The sequence below is a fragment of the Podarcis melisellensis genome (assembly GCF_964234715.1).
Source record: "Podarcis melisellensis genome assembly, chromosome: 1".
In the NCBI taxonomy this organism is placed as follows: Eukaryota; Metazoa; Chordata; class Lepidosauria; order Squamata; family Lacertidae; genus Podarcis; species Podarcis melisellensis.
Genome location: NC_138528.1, coordinates 44,200,789 through 44,223,849, shown reverse-complemented (window position 1 = coordinate 44,223,849; position 23,061 = coordinate 44,200,789). Strand labels below are relative to the sequence as shown.

Below are 23,061 nucleotides of genomic sequence, written 5' to 3'. Positions count from 1 at the left end.
GTCCTGGGTGGCCGTGACAACAACTGTGAATTTCCAATCTTTGGGTAATAACACAGCATCATTGCTATTGCAGAGCTAGCCATACATGAAACTTAATTGTTAACAGCTCTGTGTTAGCCTTTATTTTTGGTAGAGCTTTCACTATTGAGTGTTTCACAATCACTATTGTTTTTTAAGGTTTGGCATTGAGATGGTTCCTCTCATCCAGAACGAACAAGAGGAACTTGAGTTGGATGAAGAAAGTGACCTGACCAGCCTTGAAGGTTTCCACTGGGAAGGGATATCCCTAGGCTCCCCTGGGACTGTTAGGAAACGTAGTCTCTCCGAAAGCAGTGTGGCTGTAGATAAGACCACCTCCGTTTATAGTTTTTTCAGCAGTCAAGGCCCAAGCAAAGAAAACGAACAAATGAGCTCGGTTGCCAACACTGAGGATGTAACATACGGCTCCCAGATGCTTGCAGTTGCTGTGGCTGGTGTGAAACAAGAGTCTTCTTCTCTCCCTTCCTCGCCGTACATGTCTGACAGGACTGATTCCAGGGGAAGGAGGCTCAGCCTACAGTCTCCCCCTAATGTTAACAGACTCACAGCGTTTAGTGCAGGACAAAGCCCAAGAAGCCCTGACTACAGGGCCCAAGCACTTGAAACTCAAGACATGCTGGAGAGTCCCGGGGAAAGGTTCTGTATGGCTTCGGCCCTTGCAGCATTCAGCACTCTAGATGCCGCTACAGACAGCAGCTACACATCGGGCAACGAGCAGAACGACAGCCAGGGAATTGGCAAAAAAAGAAGAGCGACCGGAGTAAGTGGTCCAGATATTCATGGAATCCATTGTGCATTTAAAACCTTGTGACAGAATCTGAAAACGGCCCTGAGTGTAAGAATACCCGGACACATCCTCTCTTATATCAAATGCCTTATTTCTACTAGCACCAAGGACTTCTGGCTGTGCAACAGAACTTCCCCTCCTTCTCCTCTTCCTTGTATGTCCCCTAAATATTTCCTAGGGTTTTCTGAACCCTCCAGAGCAGATTTGGGGATGGCGTGTGAAGTTTCATTATGCAAATCGTAACCCTTGCGCTAGCAGAACTACTTTGTTCGTTTCCGCCGATTACAATTGGCCATGGCAGCTTCTTTGGTCCATAGCAGAAATGAGAAACTGAGGGGCCATATGCGGCCTTCATCTGGCCCCTAGAACTCTCCCTAGGCCACAGCCCTCATTGGCTTCAACACCTTCCTTGAGCAATTATGCCAGGCTAGAATATGTCCACTTAATGCCTGTTACGTGGGTGTATGATCAAGAGGACTGTGTGCAGGAATTCGGTTACTATTCAAAAACAAAATTGACACCTCAATGGAAATGCATAGAATCATAGAATTTTACGGAGTTGAAAGGGACCCAAGGGTCATCTAGTCCAACCCCTTGCAATGCAGGAATATACTGTATGTTTATTTCGCTTTAGGTTCTGCGGGGCCTAACTTAAATTGTGTCTAACTTGTCCCTTTGACAAGTCCAACATATAGGTTCAATCCAACCAATGATGTCTCCTGTGTGTTCAAACACTTCTGCCTCAAATAGGCTTGGTACACAATTTGTGTCTTGGAGTATCTACAAAATTGGGTTATATGCTAGTTTAGCTAACAAAAATATATATTTAATTTGCAGGAGGGATCCTCTCCTGAAATTCCAAGTCTAGAAAGAAAGAATAAAAGAAGAAAGATTAAAGGCAAAAAAGGTGGGTCACAGTGATAAATTATTTGGCACTGCATTATTTTTTCCAGTCTAAATGTGTAATGATTAATAATAATAATAATAATTTGTTATTTGTACCCTGCCCATCTGGCTGGGTTTCCCCAGCCACTCTGGGTGGCTTCCATAGAAACCAAAAATACACAAAAATATCACACATTAAAAATTTCCCTGAACAAGGCTGCCTTAAGATATCTTCTGAATGTCAGGTAGTTATTTATCGCTTTGACATCTGATGGGAGGGCGTTCCACAGGGCGGGCGCCACTACCGAGAAGGCCCTCTGCCTGGTTCCCTGGGAGGTAACATCCAAATGTCAGAATGGGATTTTTTTTTAAAAAATGATTTGAAATTTACAGCTTGTACATTGATAAAAGAAAATTAAATGAAAATGATGTATAGGTGGTATTTAACACCAGTTAAATTAGCACAAATGTACAAATCAAGAGGGAAAAATGCTGGAAATGTAAAGAAGTAGAATGTACATTTATCATATGTGGTGGCAATGTAAAGTAATAAAAAACTTTTGGGAAATGATGTATAATGAATTGAAAAAACTGTTTAAAATAACTTTTGTTAAAAAGCCTGAAGCCTTTTTATTAGGAATTATAGGAAAGGAGATAATAATAATAATAATAATAATAATAATAATAATAATAATAATAATAATAATAATAATATCTCATTATGCATGTGACAACAGCCACATGAGTATTGATAGCCCAATACTAGAAATAGGAAAGGATCCCCACAAAAAAGACTGGCAAATTAAGTTAATGGAATATGTGGAACTCTGTTGCATAGGTTTCCCATGAGTGGTGCCTTCCTTGGGTTGATAAAGGAAGACTGACCATTACTTGTGGACTATGCCAGGCTCATCAATCAGAAGTACAAATTTAATACTGTGCTTGATACCTCATCTCTTCCAGTCTGCTTTCACTAGGAAGCAATGTGGCAACTTACTCTATTGAACTGCGTCTCAGAAAGCTGACATTTGCCAAATACCTTCAGAATGTCCTAAAAGTAGGACTATATCATATCTTGAAACTTATTTTCTCTTGCAGAGCGTTCGCAGGTAGACCAGTTGTTGTCTATTTCTCTGAGGGAAGAAGAATTGAGTAAGTCCTTGCACTGTGTGGATGGGAGCCTTGTGCCAGCTCGAGCTGCTCTGCAGGCAGCTTATATTGAAGTCCAGCGACTGCTTGTACTGAAACAGCAGGTACTTTGACGTTTCGAAGGCCATCAGCTGTAACTGAAGATTTCAGAAGGATGGATGTCTTCTGATGGACCTGACTGAATCTCTCTTGTCTCCTAGATATCGGTGGAAATGGGCACTTTGAGAAGCCAAAGAATTCAGATCCTGCAGGGCTTGCAAGGTACTTGAAGCAGACCTTGCATTGCTTTGGGAGTCCATATTTATTACAGTTACTCAGGTGCCCAGTAGTAATGCAGAACCATGATGATAATCTGAGACCACCTCTTGGCAGTTCAGGCAGAGAGGCTTGTGAGCAGCTGGGTCCATGGAATATAGCAGCAGAAACTGTCCCAAGTGTCTATAGTAAGAACGTATTTTCTCTTGTAGTTTGGTTCCTTGAATTATTCAAGACAGAGATTCTAAAACTCCGCCATAACGAGTCTCTCCAAATAGTAGTTAAAGTAAAAACAAAGGAAAAGAGGATTTGGTGAATGTTGTAATGCAGGGGTGGCTCTGCAGATGCTGTTGGACTACACATCCCATCAGTCTCAGCCAGTGTCAGGGGTCATGGTCAGGGATGACGAGAGTTATAGTCAAACAATCTCTGGAGATCATCAGGTCCCTGCTGTAGCATTTACTCAAGACACGGGTATGTAAGGTTCCTGAGTGCTTTGAATTCTCTGAGGTACTGACAGTCAAGGAAAATAAATAGTGGAATAAAAGACGGCTCACTGATCATAGAGTATCAGTTAACACGAGAGTCGGTGAAGAGGTTAGGAGAGCAGCCCCTATTTTTTCTGTCAACAGCCCACTGTATGAAGCCATTGTTTATTGTTGGATTACAAACCATGACTTGTTTCAGCTATGGTTTGGCATTATGCCTGAACTCTGCAGTCATGCTTAACCATAGTTCATTGGGCCACCTTATCCTATATGCCCACTGAGTTACAAGGACAAGAGCAGTGGGAAAACAAACCAAGCTTTGCAGAAACGAGCCACAGGTTTGGTTTTTTTGGGGTTTTTTTTATCTATAGGACTACTTGTGGCTTGTTGAGCAGACCATGGTTAAAATGAAACCTGGATTACTGTTATATGTGAACTTGGATTTAGGGCAATTCAGGGCAGAGCTTGTCTCTCATAAGCCTTGTTTGCTTAAGAGATTTTAATGTGAAATGCATCCATGTTGTCTCCTTAGAAACCTATGAACCTTCCGAACAGCTGCAGCAACTTCAACCCAGTGGCTCAAATGAAAAAAGAAACAACAAACTTCAGCCAACACAGGATCTAATTGCTAATCCAGGTGGTCTTGTTCCTCTTTTGGAATCTGCTTCACCTCTCTCTGCCCAGATACCTGCAGTTCCTTTGGCAGCTCCTGTCCTTGCAAGCACCCCACCTACATTCCAAACCACTGGTGGCATTGGAGCCATCACAATCCCGGATTCATCTGTTCAAATCAAGCAAGAACCTGCATCTCCAAAGCCTAGAGAGGAGAGCATGAATATTCCTGAACAGAGGTTTCCATGTTCTTCACAGGGAGAGGCTCTGTTTCAGAATGGTATGTTGTCTTCTGCAGGTGATAATTCTGTCTATTAATATTGTTTGTTTGTTTAATTTCTATACTGCCCTCCATCCAGGGATCACAGGGCAGTTTGCAATGGAAAAACACAAAATACCTAACATAGTAACAAACAAAACCAATACCCCCTCATAGTAGTATTTATTATTATCTATGCTTGTGCCCCAGAATTTCCCAGCCAGCCCAGAGACATGCCAGTGGTGCACAAAACTCTGAGCATGTGGTCTGTCAAGAGGCCTATTGGCTTCTCATCTCCAAAGTATGCTTCTTACTTGCATCCTTGGAACTTTCCTATAGAGTGGTTCAGGGATGGGGAACTGTGGCACTCTCACATGGCCAATGATCAGGGATGATAGTCAACAGCATCTGGGAGGCTGCAGGTTCCTCATCCCTGATGCAGGTGTAGGTTAGAGAGCAAGACCTTGCAAGTTCTCACAGAAAGAGGTTGGAACCCAAAGTCTTTCTGGCTGCAGTCCAGTGTTTGACACTAGATTACATGAGCTGTCAAGGTGTTTATATGGAGGCAACCATGTTGATTAATAGTATGTACATCTGGGATGCTCTGTAAGTTACCACTTAAAGCCACATATGACTAAGGCTGGGATTCACGAATGCCCAATTGGCCATGTCAAAGTGAAAAGGGCTATTTTGTCTTCTTCAGGGAATACGAGCCAACAACCTTTGCTGTACCCAGTTATCTCTGCTACCATGTCTTTGTCTGCACTTATTGATTTCCAAGAGTCTAATCAAGATATGCAGAAACCTGTTCCAGATAAGGGAAGGGCCAGGTCTTCCCCCAGCTATTCGCCATCACTCTTGGCAGAGAAGGCAGAAGGAAACAAAACCCCACCAGACAACACAGTTGTAGAACAGTGCAGCAGCTCCTTTCAGAGCCCAACCTTTCCCCCTGAACTGCCTGCGGATGAAGATCCCAGACAGGCAACGGAGCAGATGGCGGTTTCTGCACTGGTCTCCGTGGAGAGCAAAATGAGCAAGAAAAAGAAGAAGTTGAAGAAGAAGAAAGCACTGCGAGCAGCCCATGTCCCTGAGAACAGCGATACAGAGCAGGATGTAAGTGACATGAAGCCTTTAAGGAAAGTCAAGATGGTAAAGGGGACCAGAGGGGGCAAAGTTACAACATCCACCCCTCCAAAGCAAGAGGATGCAGAGGCTGCTCAGGAAGGAAAGCGGAAGAAAGACGAGAATGAGAGTGACACGTCTCTGGAATTTGTGGAAGTCCCCAAATCTCCTCTGGAAGTGGTGGCCATCAGTTCATCAGAATCGGGGGATGAAAAACCAGACAGTCCTTCTAAGAGGGATGCGCTGAGTTCCTCAGAGCAGTTTCTGAGAGAGGCGTCTCGGTCTGGCTATGATGAAGTGAGCTCTACCAGTGAGATTGGAACAAACTACAAGGATGGCATTGGTAGAAGGTAAGCTGGAAAACATGTGTTATATCCAGGGAAGTCTTCCCATTTGTTCAAGGAAGGACTTACACTTATGCAACAGAACTTCCTCTCCCTCACCCCATGCCCCCGAATTTGTTCTGAGGGCCCTACAACCCTTTAGAGGCGGGGGGGGGGGGGGGAGAAGAAGCAATGGGAAGTTCCATGGTGCAAGCAGAATTCCTTGCACGAACATGGTGACTTTGTTGGACACAACTCTCTGTGTGTACATTGCTTGTGTATCCATGAGCTACTTTGTTTTTTAAAAATCTGTTTATGATGTACTCTTAGTGATGTTATAGTCTCTCTATTTTAAGTTTGTTTATTGCCTCAGGAACCTTTGGACAGAGAAGTGGTTTATAAATACCATAAAAGAGATTGCAGGAAATTTTCCATACTGAAGTACATTTAAATAATTGAAAAATAATTATTGGAGAATGGAAACTTAGTGTCACAGAGTGCTTTGTGACTGCTGCTTCATTGTCCTGGTGATCAGCTATGTTCCTTTTCCCTATACACATTTTCCCTACAAGGCCTTGTAGCCAAGCATTTTAAATTAATGTCCTTTTGTGTTAGCATTCTGTAATAGCCGTGGCATTCTCTATCTTCTGTAGTGTGGCTGAGACTCAAACGTCCATATCTTCAATAAGAGGATCAAAAAACTCATCAGGTATATATATATTTTCTAATGGAAAAATAAGCACATGGGTTTTGTGGGGTGGTGGGAGAGAATTGAGCAGCTCTTTGCAATATGGAGTGCTATAGCATCATCTGTGTTCCCAAACATGACTCCAAACTCAGAAAGCTTGCTTAAAAACACACAACAACAAATACTAATACTCCGCTTCAGTCAGTATGGCCAGTGGTTGTGGAAAATGGGAGCTGTAGTCAAGCAGGCACCTCCACTGTATACTTTTAGGTGCCTGCTAAAAACATGCTTGTTTAATCAGTTTCTCAGAAACAGGAACTGTTCACCCACAGTGCCTCCATCTTGCTAAGAGTCGAGCTCAGCTCATTCCTAATGTGTTCTTAAGCCAAAGACTTGTTTAGATATACTTATGAGGTAGCTCATTTCATATTATGATTTCCTCACCCACCCTAACTTACAACTTGACTCCCTTTCTTATTCCTTCAGTCAAGGAGCTTTTTACAGTTACAATATGTTGGGTTTATTGGGGTTTATTATTATTCTATTGCTGTTTGTTTGGTTTGGTTTGGTTTGCTATAGTGAGATACCGTTCATTGGTTCAGCACCTGATAGTTTTGAGTGGATGTTTTCTTTCTTTCCTTTTTCAGTTTTCTTTTACCAAGGTGTTATGAGCAGTATGTTTAGTTAACGGAAGGCTTTGACAATTGCATTTGACAGAAGTCTCCTCAGAGCCAGGCGAAGAGGAAGAACCTACGGAAGGGGCCTTTGAGGGTCATTCAGCTTCAGTGAATGCGATTCAGATTTTTGGGAATTTGTTGTACACCTGCTCAGCAGACAAAACCATCCATGCATATAACTTGGTGGTAAGTAGACTGTATAAGAGGCTGGCTGTGGAGTGTCTTGCTGCCTTCTGAGTTTGCAGTCGCTTCCCACCCCCATAAGTTCTATTGAAGCAACAGTCAGCCACTGAAACTATTGAGAAATGAGCATGGCTCAGATCGGATAAATACAACTAAAGCAGAGCAAAATGGCATCAATATTTGAGATGGGGGAAGGAGTCTGCGAGAAGTCTGTTTTAGCAATGAATACCTTTTAGCCAGTTTTGTGATACCTAGCTTCCTCCTTGGGAAAGGGAATTTTTGCCAGTGAGTTAAGATCCAAAACTGTTAATGTGGTGCAACAAAATATATGGACTCTTCTTCCTATAAGTAACATAGTGATAGAACATTTAGAAGGGAATGTCCTGTCTGAAATTCTGGAGAGCTGCTGCCAGTCATTGCAGACAATATTGAGCTGGATGGACCAATGATCTGCGCAGCAGATTAGCAGCTTCATGGGGTTGGTCCACTAGGTCAGTAAGTTGAGCCTGACAAAAGGGCCGAACTCTGAATTCCGTTTTCCATGTTAGCTTCCTTAACATGGAGATAGGGAGATGGCTGAAGCAATGACATTCATCTTTCATAAAGCACAAGACTAAAAAGCAGTCTGAGATGTATATCTCTCAGATCAGCCTCTGATAAGATATGCAATTAACAGGCTTGTGCTTGAATGGCTGCATGTTACAGATATCTGCGTTTTTGAGAATACAAGCCGGGGAAGTGCAACTTAGAGGTCTGTGTGCACAGGTGTCGTGCGCCCTTGCCACATGCTTCTTTTCACGAGTCTAAATGCACATAAGCAGGAAATAGGCGATTGGTTTGGAAGCCACAGTGGTTGGGGGTACCCCAGTTTGCTATCTTAGGGCCCCACCCCTTGCCTCGTTCCACCTGGCTTGGAGTCGGGGCTTCACAGGCTTCACACTGCGGTTGCTGCTCAGCAGAGAGGGTTCTTTAAATTGTTTTTAATTTTTATCTGTGCTGTTTTAATTGAGACCATCTTGGCTGTGAGCCCTGGAAGACCTGCACCCTGCCTTGCTGGCCCTTTCCCATCTGGCCTGGGAGAGTGGAGTGCTGACTGACTCCAGCTACAAAAGCTGAGGCCAACAGATTCTTGGGCTGGAGTTTACGGGGAGTTGAGAGAGCTTCTTGCTGTTATTGATATTATTGTTGTATCTTTAGTTTTAGACCTTAAGATTTATGTGGAAATGGTTTCCATTAGGTTGTGTACTTTTTGATGTGCTTTATTTATTGTTTATGACTTCTGTTATGTTTGTAATTATGTAATTCTTGTCATGTTGTCAGCCGCCTTGAGCATAGTTTCAACTGTGGAAAGGCGGCATACAAATAAAATGATGATAATGAGGATGATTTGAGTAATTAAACCTTGTAACTCTCTGCCTCTCACAGAGCAGGAAGTGTGTTGGTGTCTTTGAAGGGCACACCTCAAAAGTGAACTGCATCCTGGTGACTCAGACAACAGGAAAAAATGCAGTGCTCTATTCGGGCTCCAGTGACCACAATATAAATTGTTACAACATCAAGGTAAGTGTTCACTCAAGCCAATTATATCTTAGGATGTGACGACAACTTAAAAGAAGACTGAAATGTGCATGTTTTAGTGAACCAGATTATATAGAATTCCACATAAAAAGGGAATATTTGTGCAATTAAGCCCACATTTTAGGTCTTTACTTCACCCACTGATCCCCAGAGGGCCGTTTGGAGTGAGGGCCCTGTAGCCTTGTGTCATACAAGCCAAAGGCTTGTTTCCTTGCTTCCAAACTGGAAGAGCCTCTCATAACTAAAATGATTTGTAAACAAAGCTAGTTTCTCAGTTTCTTCTTTAGGTTCACTTATTGAAAGATGATGGTGAAAGTATCAGTTGTATACTAACAGTAGTTTTCCTCCTACCAGACTAGGGAACTTGTGGATCAGATTAAACTGGACGATCGAATACTCTGTCTGCACAGTAGATGGAGAATTCTTTATGCCGGACTTGCTAATGGCAGTGTGGCCACTTTCAATATAAAGGTTGGTACGAGAAGGGTATATTCCATTAGAACCTGCGCCGATGTTGAGTTATTGGCACTGCTCGCACTGCTGTCCAGTCACATGAGCAGTGCTAGATTTGGGGACTTGCAGAGATTTCAGGGGTTCCCTAAGCAGAATCTTGCAGTCATAGAAGGAGCTGATAGTATCTTCTGTGATTCTCCACTTCATACTGTAATTGAAATATACTACACAGAAGTGGAAGATATTTCAGAATTTGTGTAATCTGTACCTGCTCTCGGGTGCAATTAGCTTTGGTGGTTTTCTCTCAGCACAAATGCACACGTACGTCAGGACAAACATTTACCATGTTCTTTTGTATATGCAAAACTAGAAATTTTTTTTATGGTAATATTTTGGTAATAGTCATATTTGCAGCATTTGGATACAGTGCTATTATTATTATTATTATTTACATTTATATCCCCCTTGTCTCCAAGGAGCTCATAGTTCTCCCTATTCTCCATTTTATCTTCACGACAACCCTGTGAAGTAGGTTAGCCTGAGAAACTGGCTGTCTCAAGTCATCCAGTGAACTTCATAGCTGAGTACGGATTTGAACCCTTGTCTTCCAGGTCATAGTCCAACACTCTAACCACTACACCACACTAGTTCACAATGCTGGACCATGATCTAGCACAGGTATAGCCATCATGATGCTCTCCGGAGGTTTGTTCTGTGGCTGCAAAAGTAAAGCAGAAACCAAGCATACATGCAAAACAAGCCGTGGAAAGAGTCCATAGATTCTCTGACAGTGCAGTCTTGTACCTAGAATTCAGTCCCATTAAGTTCTGTGGGACATACTCCAAGGTCAGTGGGTAGGACTGACAGCTAATAAAATTCTGTTTCTAAGCTAAATCCGCCCCATAAAAGCATACAGAGAATTCAAAGCAAATAAGGCATCAGAGACTTCAGAGCAAAACCAGTATCCTTAATCTTTTTTTTTTTTTAAGGAAATTTGAGGAGGTGTGGCATTTCCAGGGTGTTCTCTGGATAGTTCTGTCTTAGTATGTAGTTGGATTAGTAAGGAAACATTGACTGTGTTCCTACTCTGTGTGTGTGTGTGGTGTGTGCTTTCTTTTCCAGAATAACAAACCGCTTGATAACTTTGAGTGCCATGCTCCTAGGGCAATCAGTTGTCTTGCCACAGCTCAGGAAGGAGCACGGAGGTTGCTGATTGTGGGATCCTACGATTGTACAATCAGTGTGCGAGATGCCCGGAATGGTTTGTTGCTTCGAACCCTTGAAGGTCATAGCAAAACGGTGCTCTGTATGAAGGCAAGTAACTTGAAAGGAACACTCTGTGTGGGCAGACTTCTCTAGCAAGTTCTCTGCTTCTTGACAGCAGTTCAAAGCTTGTAGAAGAACCTCCCTCCTTTCCAGATGTTTATAATTAGGAATAGCATGTGATTTACCACTGAGATATGAGCCTCTCGTGATTGCCACCACTCATTCAACATTTCCTGAGAGCTCTTGCTTTGCTCAACCTGCTCCATCTCAGTTGGGATCTCTCATGAATCTCTTTTCATGCCTCCACATCTCTCTGTATGTATCTCTCCATTGTCCTTGGGTGATTTCATCAAATTCCATGGTTTTTGGTACCACTGGTAAGGTGCTCAACCCTAGTTCTACCTCTGTACTCCATAATCCACAACAGACTATCCAATATTTCTGCATAGATGCAAGTTTGCCATCCCCCAATACCCCTCACCTTTCCTTCTAAGCCTTCCTCACCTTGTATAAGCTCAGTGTCCATTGACAACATCACCATCCACCCTTTTGCTCAGGCACAAAGCCTTGGGGTAGGCCGTTTGGCCATCATATTCAGTCTGTTGCCATGCTGTGTAGCTGTCCGGTACAACATTGCAAAAATACAGTCCTTCCTCTTTGCCTGCTATGTGAAAACGCCACAGTTTCCTTCAGCCTTGACTTGCACCATTTACCTTGCTGGCCTTCTGTTGTTTGATTGTGCTTTATAAAGTGGTGATGATCATGACCATCTCTGAGTGTCAGAGTGAATATTATGCTCTCCCTTTTTGTGGCAGCCTTTGAAAGTTGTTGATAATTGCTTTTAGTTATAAATAATGCTGCAACAAAGAGTAATATTTAGAATATACTGGACCCCATTACGTTTGTTTAAAAAAGAGCTATCTAAGGTATCTTAACTGTTGGAGTTGCAATAGGGATAATGCTTCTCTAAAACATGTTTTTTCATTGTCCTATAATGAAAGATTAACTGAATTTATCAACTGTTAACTGAAATTATCAACAGAACTGTACAGAACAACCTTACATTTACAGAGCAAAATATCCTTCTGAATTATATACCCAGCACATGGAACCTTACAAAAGGGCAATACAAGTAGGCACTTTGTGCCCTTACCGCAGCAAAAAGACTGATACTGATGAATTGGAAAAATAAAAATGCGGCTCCCTTCTACTATTGGATTGAAAATTTCTACAAACTTGTGACATATGAACAACTTTCAAATAAATGCAGACTTGCCATGGACAAATTCAGTGATATTTGGAATACTGTAATAGGTTAAGATCTGGTGAAGTACAATAACAACTTTGTAAAGTAAAAAGCAAAACATAACAAAAAAACCCACAAGGTTAAATAATAAAGATGATAGATAGATAGATAGATAGATAGATAGATGATAGATAACCCTGATAAGGAGCTGAAATGGAAATGCAGTAATTTGTCAAAAGGCTCCCCACTGAATCCTTGGCTGATTTGGGATTTGAACCCAATTAGCTCACCCCCAACTGGTCCTCTGTCAGCTTTTCTAATGTATTTTTCAATGTGACATATTGACTTGGATTGTCACAGTAGCCCTTAATTGTGAAAGAGAGTGTGGGTGAAAGAAAGCCATTATCTGTTGATGAAATGTTGTGGATAATCTGTCTGTCTGGTTGTCTCTTCAAAGGTTGTTAATGATCTGGTCTTCAGTGGTTCCAGTGATCAGTCTGTCCATGCCCACAATATACATGTAAGTTGCTTATATGGTTAAAATTGAGCAAATGCTACTCCATTTGAATCTTGGAGCAGGAAGCATTTCAGACTTCCTTGCTTTTGATGAAATGATTTACTTTGCAGATACAAAAATGTTGTAATGCTACTTTAATGAAACCAAATACTTAACCACTTCTGCAGATTTCCTAAAGGGATATGTAGCTGTCTTACAATGTAATCCTGACCATGTGCACTTAAAAGTAAAGTCCCGTTGAGACTTATTTCCAGAGGATTGCAGCCTAAGTGTATCTTCTCATGCTAAATTTTGTACTGGAGTACAAGACACATGCAAAGTATGTCAGTTGAAAAGGGTGTACAAATAGCCAAGGTTCCCCCAGAGGGTTTAAGACATTGTTCTAAAGGGAAGCACAGTTTTTTACAACCAGCAGCGTGTGTGCTGTGTATTTTGTACAAAGTTATATGAGAACACACCTTAATAGGATAGTAAAATAAAGGCTTGATAATCATATCTTGTCCTCTGCTAGGGAGATGCTATAACCCCGATATTGTTTAGCAAACCCCTTCTGTATTTTAATGACTTGTAGGGGTTTTTTTTTTTTAGTTTTTGATGAGTTTTAATTGTTGATTTATTTTGTTGTTTGTCTTCTTTTGTGCATCACCCTGGGCTCTGTTGAGGAAGGCGTTTTTTGTAAAAATAAAAAAATAAAGCTGCAATTGTAAGCTTACTCACCTGGGAGCAAGCCTGTAGAATTAATTAGGAGTTACTTCTGAAAAGACATGATTTGTATTGCGATGGAAATAATGCAATTAAGTCTACATTCTGACCACTTGCATATCCACTTATTTAGTGTTGATTATCTTGTTGCAGACTGGAGAGCTGGTGCGGATTTATAAAGGACACAATCATGCAGTGACAGTTGTGAACATCCTGGGTAAAGTGATGTTAACAGCTTGCCTGGACAAATGTGTTCGTGTTTATGAGCTACAGGTAAAAAAAGAAGATATTTATTCTCATTTCTATTGTTTGTGGTGACATATCCCTGCTGGCAGCAGGTGGGGAGTGGTGTCCTTTGCTTTTGCTGAAACCTCTTCCTCTCCTAGTGGAATCCAGCACAACAGGACTTTCCCCTCTCTCCTGCCCCCTCTGCCCTCTCCAAATCTGCTCCAGAGAGTCAGGAGAACTTCGAGAACAGCACATGGGAGGAGGAGAGGGGAGATAATTCTGTTGGGTAGGCAGAAATACTGGCCCTGACGGGACACTCTCCTTAGCGCTGTGTGGAATGCAACCCAGACAGTTTTCGGCTTGGTGAGATGTAATTTGGAACATCCCTTGTAGTTCCAAGCTGGGCTTAACAATTAGGAAGTCCTGCAAAAGTTGTGCAGTTGCTGTGTGGCCTGTTCCTGCCCACTGCATCAGACCCACTTCAAGTGAGATTTCAGCACAATCCTTCGCTAGAGGCATCTTTATTCTTAGGTTTGTGAGGTTTCCCAGGTGCCTTCCATTGTTTAAAGACTTTTCTCGAGGGAATCTAATTCATTCACCCTCATGTTGCCAGAAGACAGCAGCATTTTATAGAAAAAGTGAGGTGCAGTTGTGGGGCATGGGACACCGCAGGAGCTAGAAGCTTATCATAATGTTCATGCAATTCTCCTTATAAGCGGCATTTTTTTTAATGAATGCTGAACTCTCAGCTTATTCAAATACAACATTTTTCTTTCTCTTTTCTTGTCCCAAGTCCCATGATCGTTTGCAAGTCTACGGAGGACACTCGGATATGATTATGTGCATGACCATTCACAAGAGCATGGTAACAAATACCTCAATTTCCATAAAATCAGTGATTCTCTATCCACGGTTGCGGTTATCCAGGAGTGGCTCCTGCTTCTCATTTGCTTTGTGGGTGGTACTTTGTAAACTTAACTACATACTTGGTTCTTTCTGGTGGGAGGAGCACTTCATTGTCCACAGGACTGGTGCTGCTGTGAAACAATAGAGCTTTTTAGCACCACCCCCACCAAAAGCCCTCAAATGTCAGAAGACTTCCCAAGCAGTGCCTCATGAGACACTTCCACCTGAAAGAATGCAAGCGTACATCTGTAGCTGTCTTTGGGAGCATACGAAGCTGCCTTGCTTTATTCCAGGGCAGATTGTTTGACTATGTAGCCTGTGTGGTGTAGTGGTTATGAGTGGTAGATTCGTAATCTGGGGAACCGGGTTTGATTCCCCGCTCCTCCACATACAGCTGCTGGGCGACCTTGGGCTAGTCACACTTCTCTGAAGTCTCTCAGCCCCACTCACCTCATAGTGTGTTTGTTGTGGGGGAGAAAAGGAAAGGAGAATGTTAGCTGCTTTGAGACTCCTTCGGGTAGTGATAAAGTGGGATATCAAATCCAAACTTTTGTTTGACTGGCAGCAGCACTCTCTGGATTTTTGAGCAGAGGAAGACAGACAAAGAGTCACAGGCAAAAGCTGCAGTTCCGTTCTAGCCTTTTTCTTCTGCCTGCATCTCTTTCTCTGTCCGCCTCCCCTCTGACTTTGCCTCAGCCCAGCCCACCCCTTCCCCATTGGTTGTTTCACCTGAGGAAACTGGGTTGCTGCTGCAACACCCCAGAGAAGGAGGAAATCAGTCTTTCTACACAGAAAACTACAAGCACAGAAAACTACAAGCTGGAGCTGAGCACATACAATTGAATTTGCACAAGTTAAATGCACATGTAATGTGACTATACTGTAAAACAGCTGTTACTTTTTCATAACTATTAAAACTGAAAGCGATTTAATATTGGCTCTTTTTTATCATGTGTATGGATTCTTTGAAAGAATGACGAATCCAGAAAAAAGCCCCCCCCCCCCCGGTTTGTAAACTCCTGCAGATCAAATCAGGAATGTTCAGCTCAGGATGACATTATAAATTTATCAGCATTGATTGATACATTTAGCGTGTTGGTTTTCCTTGTATGCTTTAATTTTGTTACCATTTAAATCAATTTCTCTTTTTCAGATCTACACTGGCTGCTACGATGGTACTATCCAAGCTGTGCGGCTCAACTTGATGCAGAATTATCGTTGTTGGGTAAAGGATTTTCTTGTTCCCTTTAGACCATTTAGAATGGCTTACATCATGAGCCATATCCGGGCAAAGGGTTAGATGGGGCAGGGGCACACATGGAAACCCCTCCCTTGGGTTTTCCAGATGCTCTTGAGAGATTAGCACAAAAGTCTGTGCTAACAGAGTTTTTAAGTGTGTTCAATTGAGCCACATAGAAACTTCTGTGCTAGATGGAACTCTGCCTTATTAGGTTAAGAGGGAGAGTTTCCAGGTGCATTCAGTTGAATACACATCTCTCTACAGACATCTTCACTCGGCGTGCGAAGATCTCAAGAGCAGCTGACATGTCCGGGGACATGGGGGGGGGGCTTGCATGGGACCCCCTTTTCCATCTCGTTAGCATTAACCACTTCAGACGTATTTGTTGGTTCCAAAATCCATATGTAGGGCCAGTCAATGTTACAGGATCATGAACAAGCTTTTGAGCTTTCCAGAACTCTTCATCAGGCTAGATCAGGCTTCCTCAACCTTGGCCCTCCAGATGTTTTGAGACTACAATTCCCAGCATCCCTGACCACTGGTCCTGCTAGCTAGGGATCATGGGAGTTGTAGGCCAAAAACATCTGGAAGGCCAAGGTTGAGGAAGCCTGGGCTAGATGGTAAACAAAGCAGGGTTTGAGGTGGGAAGTTGCTGGTAGTGAGGCTAAGAGTCATGTGACAAGATTGCAGACATTCAGAGGACAAATCGCACAAAAGGAAAAGGTAGCGTAACATAGCCTCATATGAATGTCTGCTACTGCCTCCGACATTCCAGACTCTGGCTACATCACCAGCCAGTTTTTGATTCCCACTTCATATACCATCAAGCCCAATGAATAATTATAGAGAGCTTAAAAGTTGGCACACTATTTTGTGACATTTTGGTTGACCTAATAAAGCTCTTTGGAGCTTTTATGCCATTGTCATTCCATCTCTCTAATGTCTGTCTTAAAACCTCTCTCGCCAGTGGCACGGGTGTTCGCTGATATTTGGAGTTGTGGACCACCTGAAACAGCATTTGTTAAATGACCATACAAATCCAAATTTTCAAACGCTGAAATGTCGCTGGAAGAATTGTGATGCCTTCTTCACTTCTCGGAAGTGTTCCAAGCAGGTAACGTAGCAGAAGAAGCTGGATTAAACAATCAGTTTGAGAGGGAAACAATTGAGGTGCAACGGATACCTGCTGTTTTGTTATGATAGAGGAACAAATAGCATATTAATGTTTTAGCAAAAATACTTTGGTTGTGCTGGTTGGGGCTGATGGAAGTTGTAGGGACACCTTGTTGATGGCCCCTGATATATAATAATAATAATAATAATAATAATAATAATAATAATAATAATAATTAATAATAATAATAAAATTATTTATTTATTTATATCCCGCCCTCCCCAGCCGAAGCTGGGCTCAGAGCAGCTAACAAAGACTGGGCCTACACAAAAAGCAAGGTTGGGCCTGATTTAAGTCTAGATGCAAATAGCACAGTTTTAAATATAGATGGAAAATGAAGATGAGGTCCTGATTTACACTAAGGTCCCTCACTTCTACTGTGTAATGCAACATGTACAGTGCTGCCTTAAAACAAAAGTGAACAAAAAAAAGTGCTTAAATCTTAACATGGGTGTAGAAGTATTGTTTGTACAGGTTGGTAGAAATCTGGTGAAATCTATCTCTCTTTCTCTAGGATGCTGTGGGACATATTGAAAAACACGCAGAAGAAGATAGCAAGGTTGACTCATGAAGGTGTTTTGTTTTTTTTTTGCCTCCCACATTGGGAAGTACCTTTTATATACTGGAAGTATTCCATGCCTTGTCCACCTCTTGCCCTCTCCTTTTTCCACCTTCAGTTTATAGTTGGACTGCAAAAAGGACGTGGGCCGTTTTCTTTTCTTTCTTTTTTTGCTACAGAGACAGCATTTTGCTTGCAACTCTGTAGAGAAGGGAATGATGTAACAGACTCAGACCAAACAAATTGTTTTAATTTGTTAGCAGAAACAAACAAAAAAAAATTCCTGTTATCCTATCAAAGAAGTACATTGTGCACATCTAAGCCTTTATTAGTACTCACGTTGGTGCCTAAAAAACACTGTTGAGCCATCTATTTTTATGTTGTACGCAGGATTGCCCAGGCATTTTACACTTCTGGCTTTAAACAATTTAAATAAAGAAACAACAACTCAGACTAGAAATACCAACAAAGCATTCAGCTCTCTATTTCCTTTCGTTATAACATCTTTTGATGAAAGATATTAATGGGTAATATTAGAAGAAATGGATTCCTTTTTTATTTTTGGTTGATCTTCAGTGGGTTATCTTAAATTCCAAATGCCACATCTGAGCAGTGAGTTGCCACACTCCTTGTACCTCTCTGTATCTGTTACAAAGAGGTTTGTGATGAGGTGCAACATACTGCATTGCTTAAACAGCAAAATAGCTGTTTTCTAAACACATTGGGTGATAGTTAATGTTACTCTTACTCTGAATAGACCCGCTGAAATCAAGTAACTTCAGTCCATTGATTTCATTGGGTGTACTCTTATAACTTAGGGGGTATCACCGATTTAATGGAACTTTTTTGTTATTTTTATATTGATAAGCACGTTGATGCAAAAAGACGACTGCAGATAATGATTTCAGCTTTTAAACATTCGTTATCTGTATGTTTATATCCAGTGCTTTCTTACCACGTTAATGGGATTATGCCCCTGATTCTTAAGAGCTTGTTTTGTAAATGGATGACCTTGTGGTGTTTTTAAATTGCTGAATTTTTGGAGTGTCCACTTCTTTCTGTTCAGCATCCTATATTTTCAATGCAGCTTTGAAATGGCCATCTTCTACTATAATCTGGTTTTGTTTCTGATGACTACATGATTGAAAGTTACCATGCAACAGAAAATGCTGTGGGGTGTAAAATGCAAAATTGTGAAGTCCAAGGAGCCCAAGCAGAAGCTGAGAGTATTGTGTGTGTGTGTGTGTGTTTTGCCACCATCTAGTGCATAATGACGGAAGTAGCAACCTGAGAAACTAATGCAATTTTAAAACAGTAGTCACAATGCAAAGAAATGAAAGATGTGCATGTGTGTTGGAAAGAAATGTGCATACGCACAGTGGTGTTCAGGGTTTTTTGAGGCAGCAGTTCCCAGTTTGGTTCATAAAGAGTTTTGTTCCTTAAGTCTCAGCCTGTGTTTTTGTTCTCATCAGCTTTAGTCTTTTTCTGGATCGTTTCAGAGGAAAACTGGAATTCTAGAGCTGTCTGGCTGTGTAGGTCTTGACCTGTTTCAGTTTTCTTCCTTCAGATTATGCATACATATTAAAAGAGCAATGCGTGTTTGAAATCAGCATTTTAAAAGTGAAAGGTAATGCTCCCATAGGGAAAGTGTTCTCAGCAGCTTGGTGTAAGACAGGCATTCCCAACCTTCAGCCCTCCAGATGTCTTGGACTACAATTCCCATCATCCCTGACCAATGGGCCTGTTAGCTAGGCATCATGGGAGTTGTAGGCCGAAACATCTGGAGGGCCGCAGGTTGAAGATGCCTGGTATAACATATAGAACAGGCCTACAGCTAGAGATTGCATTTCACCTCACCAGCTTGCCAAAGAACTTGGAAATATTAAGGACTTTTGGAACAATCTCCAGTATTCTTACTGCATTTTAAGCCTTAGCTTTTTGATGAGTGAAAAAGACCATCAAGGGAATATCATCCCCACCCCAATACCTACAAATCTGGCTTCCATAATCTTAAGAAATTGCGCTAGCAGAGAAGTGAAACAAGTTCTCCCTTTGAAATCACCATGTCTGTCTCAAGATACAGTGTTCTCCTTCTGCCTTTCACACATGTCCAGACTGTCTTCAAACCAGCTTGGTGCTAGGGCTCTGTTGTTGGAGAGGAGAAAACTTTCCAATGAGTGGTGGTAACCACCTGCAGTCTGTTTGCGGGAGGTTTCTAAGGCGTGTTGTCTTCTCTTGTCATTTTTGAGAGCTTTTCTCACAATGAGACCATTAGAAATAAATCATAAAGTGAGCAAATTGTTAGCTCATTCAGTCCATGGCTGGAGCACGTAAGCGTGTGTGTGTTTTAAAAAAGGATTGCTTTTATATCTTCCTTAGTTGAATGTGATTGGAATGAAATTGCAGAGCCAGGGAGAGTGTAAGAAAATTAAGTGGAGTGCAGTGTTTGTCTTGAGGATTAGTGAATGGATTTTAATTTTGCATCGCCCTCAAAGGTTCTTCTCTTTACTGGAAGAGGATGGTAACTTTTTTGGCAAAAATGTATTCTTAAGGGTGTGTGTGTGTGTGTTTTACTAAATTGTTGCAAGTGATGCACAACTTGCACTATTTACTTACATTCTTGGTTGTTTTAGTAGATGAGAGGTATGTGTGTGTTTTTAAGGTGAATGTGAAGACAGATTTTCCTTTAATCTATTTTGGGATGCTTAGATCAGCCTTCTCCAACATGGTGCCCTCCAGATGTGTTGAACCGCAACATCAGCCCTCAGCCAGATGGCCAATGATCAGGGATGATTGTAGTCTAGAACAAGTGGAAAGCACCATGTTAGGGAATACTGCCTTAGATAATTTTCAAATTGGTTTAGCAATAAGGTTGAGTCATGTCTTAACAAAAGTTGGTTTCATATGTTTGTCTTTATTTGAGAAGAACTGTTCTAAACCATGTCACATGTTCATAATTTATTATAAAATGATAGAAGGTTCCATTTCTTCAGTTCACTGCAGTAATTTCTCCCCAGAACTGCAGAGTTTCTTTATTCAGATTGTATTATTTTCTTCTTTTTAGTTCAGGAATATTTTAGTTTTTTGGTTTGAGGTTCTGTTCTCTTGAGGTTTTTCCTTCAGATTCTGCCAGAAAGACAGAAAGGATAGTAGTAATTGTGAGATGGGCACATCAAGATGATGTATTCCGTCACATTTTTGGTTCTGGGTTTCTGGCACCGTTCCACATGTAAGTTGAAATTATCTTGAAAATTTTGAAAGAGAAACATTGTGCATTTTTTTTGTGGGGGGCAGGGAACTAGTCTTGGAAAGGAGTTGTGGAGTGTTCTTGAATTGTGTGGAAAGTGTGTTAATGTATGTGTTACTGTTTGAGTAAGCTGTTGTGTTGTGAATTTGGACTGCATTGCCAGTGCAGTTTCCCATCACAGTAGATTTTTTTTTTAATGCCATTTATCTTGTTGATTGGATGCAAGTGTGTGTTTGGTGTGTGCTGCAGCTATGCTGCAGGGGAATGGTTTGCATATCACCTTTCAGGGAATCAGCACAGCTATTCAGCTGTTTGCATCTTTTGTGCCGTTAAATGCAACTGAATGTCATTGGCTACCCCAGCTTCTGTTTGCCCCTTGAGACAAATACTTGGGCTTGAAGGAATAGACCTCTGTAATGTTAAATCAAAACACAAAAGTGACAGTCCACATCCCACCTGAATTGAGTAGTTAAACTCCCATCTTAATGGCTCTGGATTTTATCCTAAATGTCAAGTAGACTATAAGCCTATGTTCAAGCTTTATGGTTGTCTTTAAAAATGCAAGTTCTAGATTCATAATTGTAGAGCTCTTACACCTTGAGTGGCAGTTAGTCAAAAATCAGTATGAAAGCAATGCAACCGCTAGCTAACTTGCCCTTCCTAGATCTTTATGGTCCTAGCAGGATGGCTTTCACATAGCATTGTATGACAAAAGTACGAACTTCTCATTTTCCTTCATGTGCAGTGCTATGATCTTAACACAACTAGGATATCTCAAATTACATAATATACCTTGTGAAGCGAGAACAGATTGGTGTGACCATGAGTAATACTAGTTGAGAAACTGCATCAGTAATACACACTACAGCAAATGTATTGGCAGCTTTCGCAACTCCTTTTGTTTCAGTTGGATGACCTGTGTGGCTCACATGCACAAAGTGACTTGGTCTTTCCTTTCCTTTTTTTTACTACAAAGCTGTGAAGTAAAAAACAAAACAGACAATAAAAATTACTTTGTACCAAGAGAAATATGGTGTGGCCTTTATTCTTCTGATCCCACTTCTGATACTTGTAAAAGTGTTTTAGCTGGCTTGCTGGTATGATTTGTGTGGGTAGAAAGAGCAGAAAAGTGGTTCTTTGACGTGGGATTTGGCAAGAAGCTTTCAACAGATAAAAGAAAGCACATAGTTAAACTATGGAACTCGCTCCTTACAGGAGGCCGTGATGGCCACCAACTTGGATGGCATTGGACAAGTTCATGAAGGCTAAGACTATCAATAGGTAGTAGGATGGCCCTACTGTTATTCCATGGTTGAAGGCAGCATATTTCTGAATGCCAGCTGATGTAAACTGGGGGAAGGGAGGACTATTGTGTTCACGTTCTATTTCTTGGCTTCCCATGAGCATCTGGATGGCTACTGGTCTGATTTGGATGCTGGACAGCAGGGCTGTTCTTATTCTCAAAAGCTGACACCAAAGATGACAGCAACTCAGAACATAAGCAGAAATGTTTATTGGATGGCACTGCTAAAATATTTCCAGTTGTGGCTGTCTACATACCTTTGTAGCCTTAGTACGCTCTATAGCTTTTGTCAAATGTATTACATCGGGGTCAACAACCTTTTTCAGCCGTGTGCCGGTCCACTGTCCCTCAGACCATGTGGTAGACTATATTTTGGAGGGGGGGAAATGAATGAATTCCTATGCCCCACAAATAACCCAGAGATGCATTTTAAATAAAAGGACACATTCTACTCATGTAAAAACAAGCTATTTAGAAGGCGATTGGGCCGCAATTGGCCCTTGGGCCTTAGGTTGCCTACCCCTGTATTACATAATCTTAATTTCAACCTAGCACATCTAGACAAGTTTTAATTTATGCATTAAGACGTTTCGTTCAGCAATGAAACCAATCTACACAAGGTATTTTTGTAATAGGGAGGCTGTGCCTGCCAAACACATGCAGTACCAGACGCTTTAAACCACTTCTCGCCACGTAAGCTGGTCCTGTGTAGGAAAAAGCTTTGTGTGAAGCAGCCTAAAATTGCTTATATAGGAGATGCAGCTGTCAGCGATAGGTTTTCCTTGCAAGAGAACCAACATCGAATTAAGTCAGTCAATTTCCCCAACGTGTAATATTTAAGCCTGGACCTGAAAAAAGCCATAATGTGGCCAGAGGAGCACATTTTTCTGCAGCCTTAGAAGATTTGCAAGACTACAGGCTCAGCCGGGATCCCTGTAGGAGGAATGGGGAAGCTTTTTCAGCCAGAGAGTCACAGGCTTGTGGTGGGTGGAGCCAGAGGCAAACATGCGCAGAGAAACATGTAAATGTTACCTTTGTATAGTAAGTTAGTTTCTACACATGTTCACGCACCTGTCTTTGTCCTCCAGCCACCAGCATGAGGCATCAGTGTTCAAGGACATATTCAAGGACATATTCATAGGCAGGCAAAAACAGAGTGGGAAGCAGGGCTAGAG

The 23,061-nt window shown here is 41.6% G+C and overlaps 2 protein-coding genes across 3 annotated transcripts in view; one reads left to right on the top strand and one right to left on the bottom strand.

Annotated features, from left to right (window-relative positions):
- ZNF106 (zinc finger protein 106) overlaps positions 1 to 17,806 on the top strand; it is a 39,960-nt gene extending 22,154 nt beyond the window's left edge. Inside the window, exons 6-22 of one of the 2 annotated variants that reach the window (XM_081889500.1) lie at positions 178 to 799; positions 1,664 to 1,733; positions 2,810 to 2,964; positions 3,061 to 3,121; positions 4,136 to 4,495; positions 5,178 to 5,946; positions 6,573 to 6,628; positions 7,325 to 7,470; positions 8,893 to 9,027; positions 9,400 to 9,516; positions 10,621 to 10,812; positions 12,468 to 12,530; positions 13,383 to 13,502; positions 14,251 to 14,322; positions 15,517 to 15,588; positions 16,571 to 16,717; positions 17,292 to 17,806. In XM_081889500.1, coding sequence (XP_081745626.1) covers positions 178 to 799; positions 1,664 to 1,733; positions 2,810 to 2,964; positions 3,061 to 3,121; positions 4,136 to 4,495; positions 5,178 to 5,946; positions 6,573 to 6,628; positions 7,325 to 7,470; positions 8,893 to 9,027; positions 9,400 to 9,516; positions 10,621 to 10,812; positions 12,468 to 12,530; positions 13,383 to 13,502; positions 14,251 to 14,322; positions 15,517 to 15,588; positions 16,571 to 16,717; positions 17,292 to 17,348 — 3,214 coding nt within the window. In that variant the 3' untranslated portion in view covers positions 17,349 to 17,806. Of the gene's footprint in view, positions 1 to 177; positions 800 to 1,663; positions 1,734 to 2,809; positions 2,965 to 3,060; positions 3,122 to 4,135; positions 4,496 to 5,177; positions 5,947 to 6,572; positions 6,629 to 7,254; positions 7,471 to 8,892; positions 9,028 to 9,399; positions 9,517 to 10,620; positions 10,813 to 12,467; positions 12,531 to 13,382; positions 13,503 to 14,250; positions 14,323 to 15,516; positions 15,589 to 16,570; positions 16,718 to 17,291 lie in introns of those variants that run through there. The other variant, XM_081889501.1, reaches the window with a different exon arrangement.
- GANC (glucosidase alpha, neutral C) overlaps positions 1 to 23,061 on the bottom strand; it is a 146,054-nt gene that overhangs the window by 71,818 nt on the left and 51,175 nt on the right. The gene's annotated exons all lie outside the window — the stretch shown is intronic.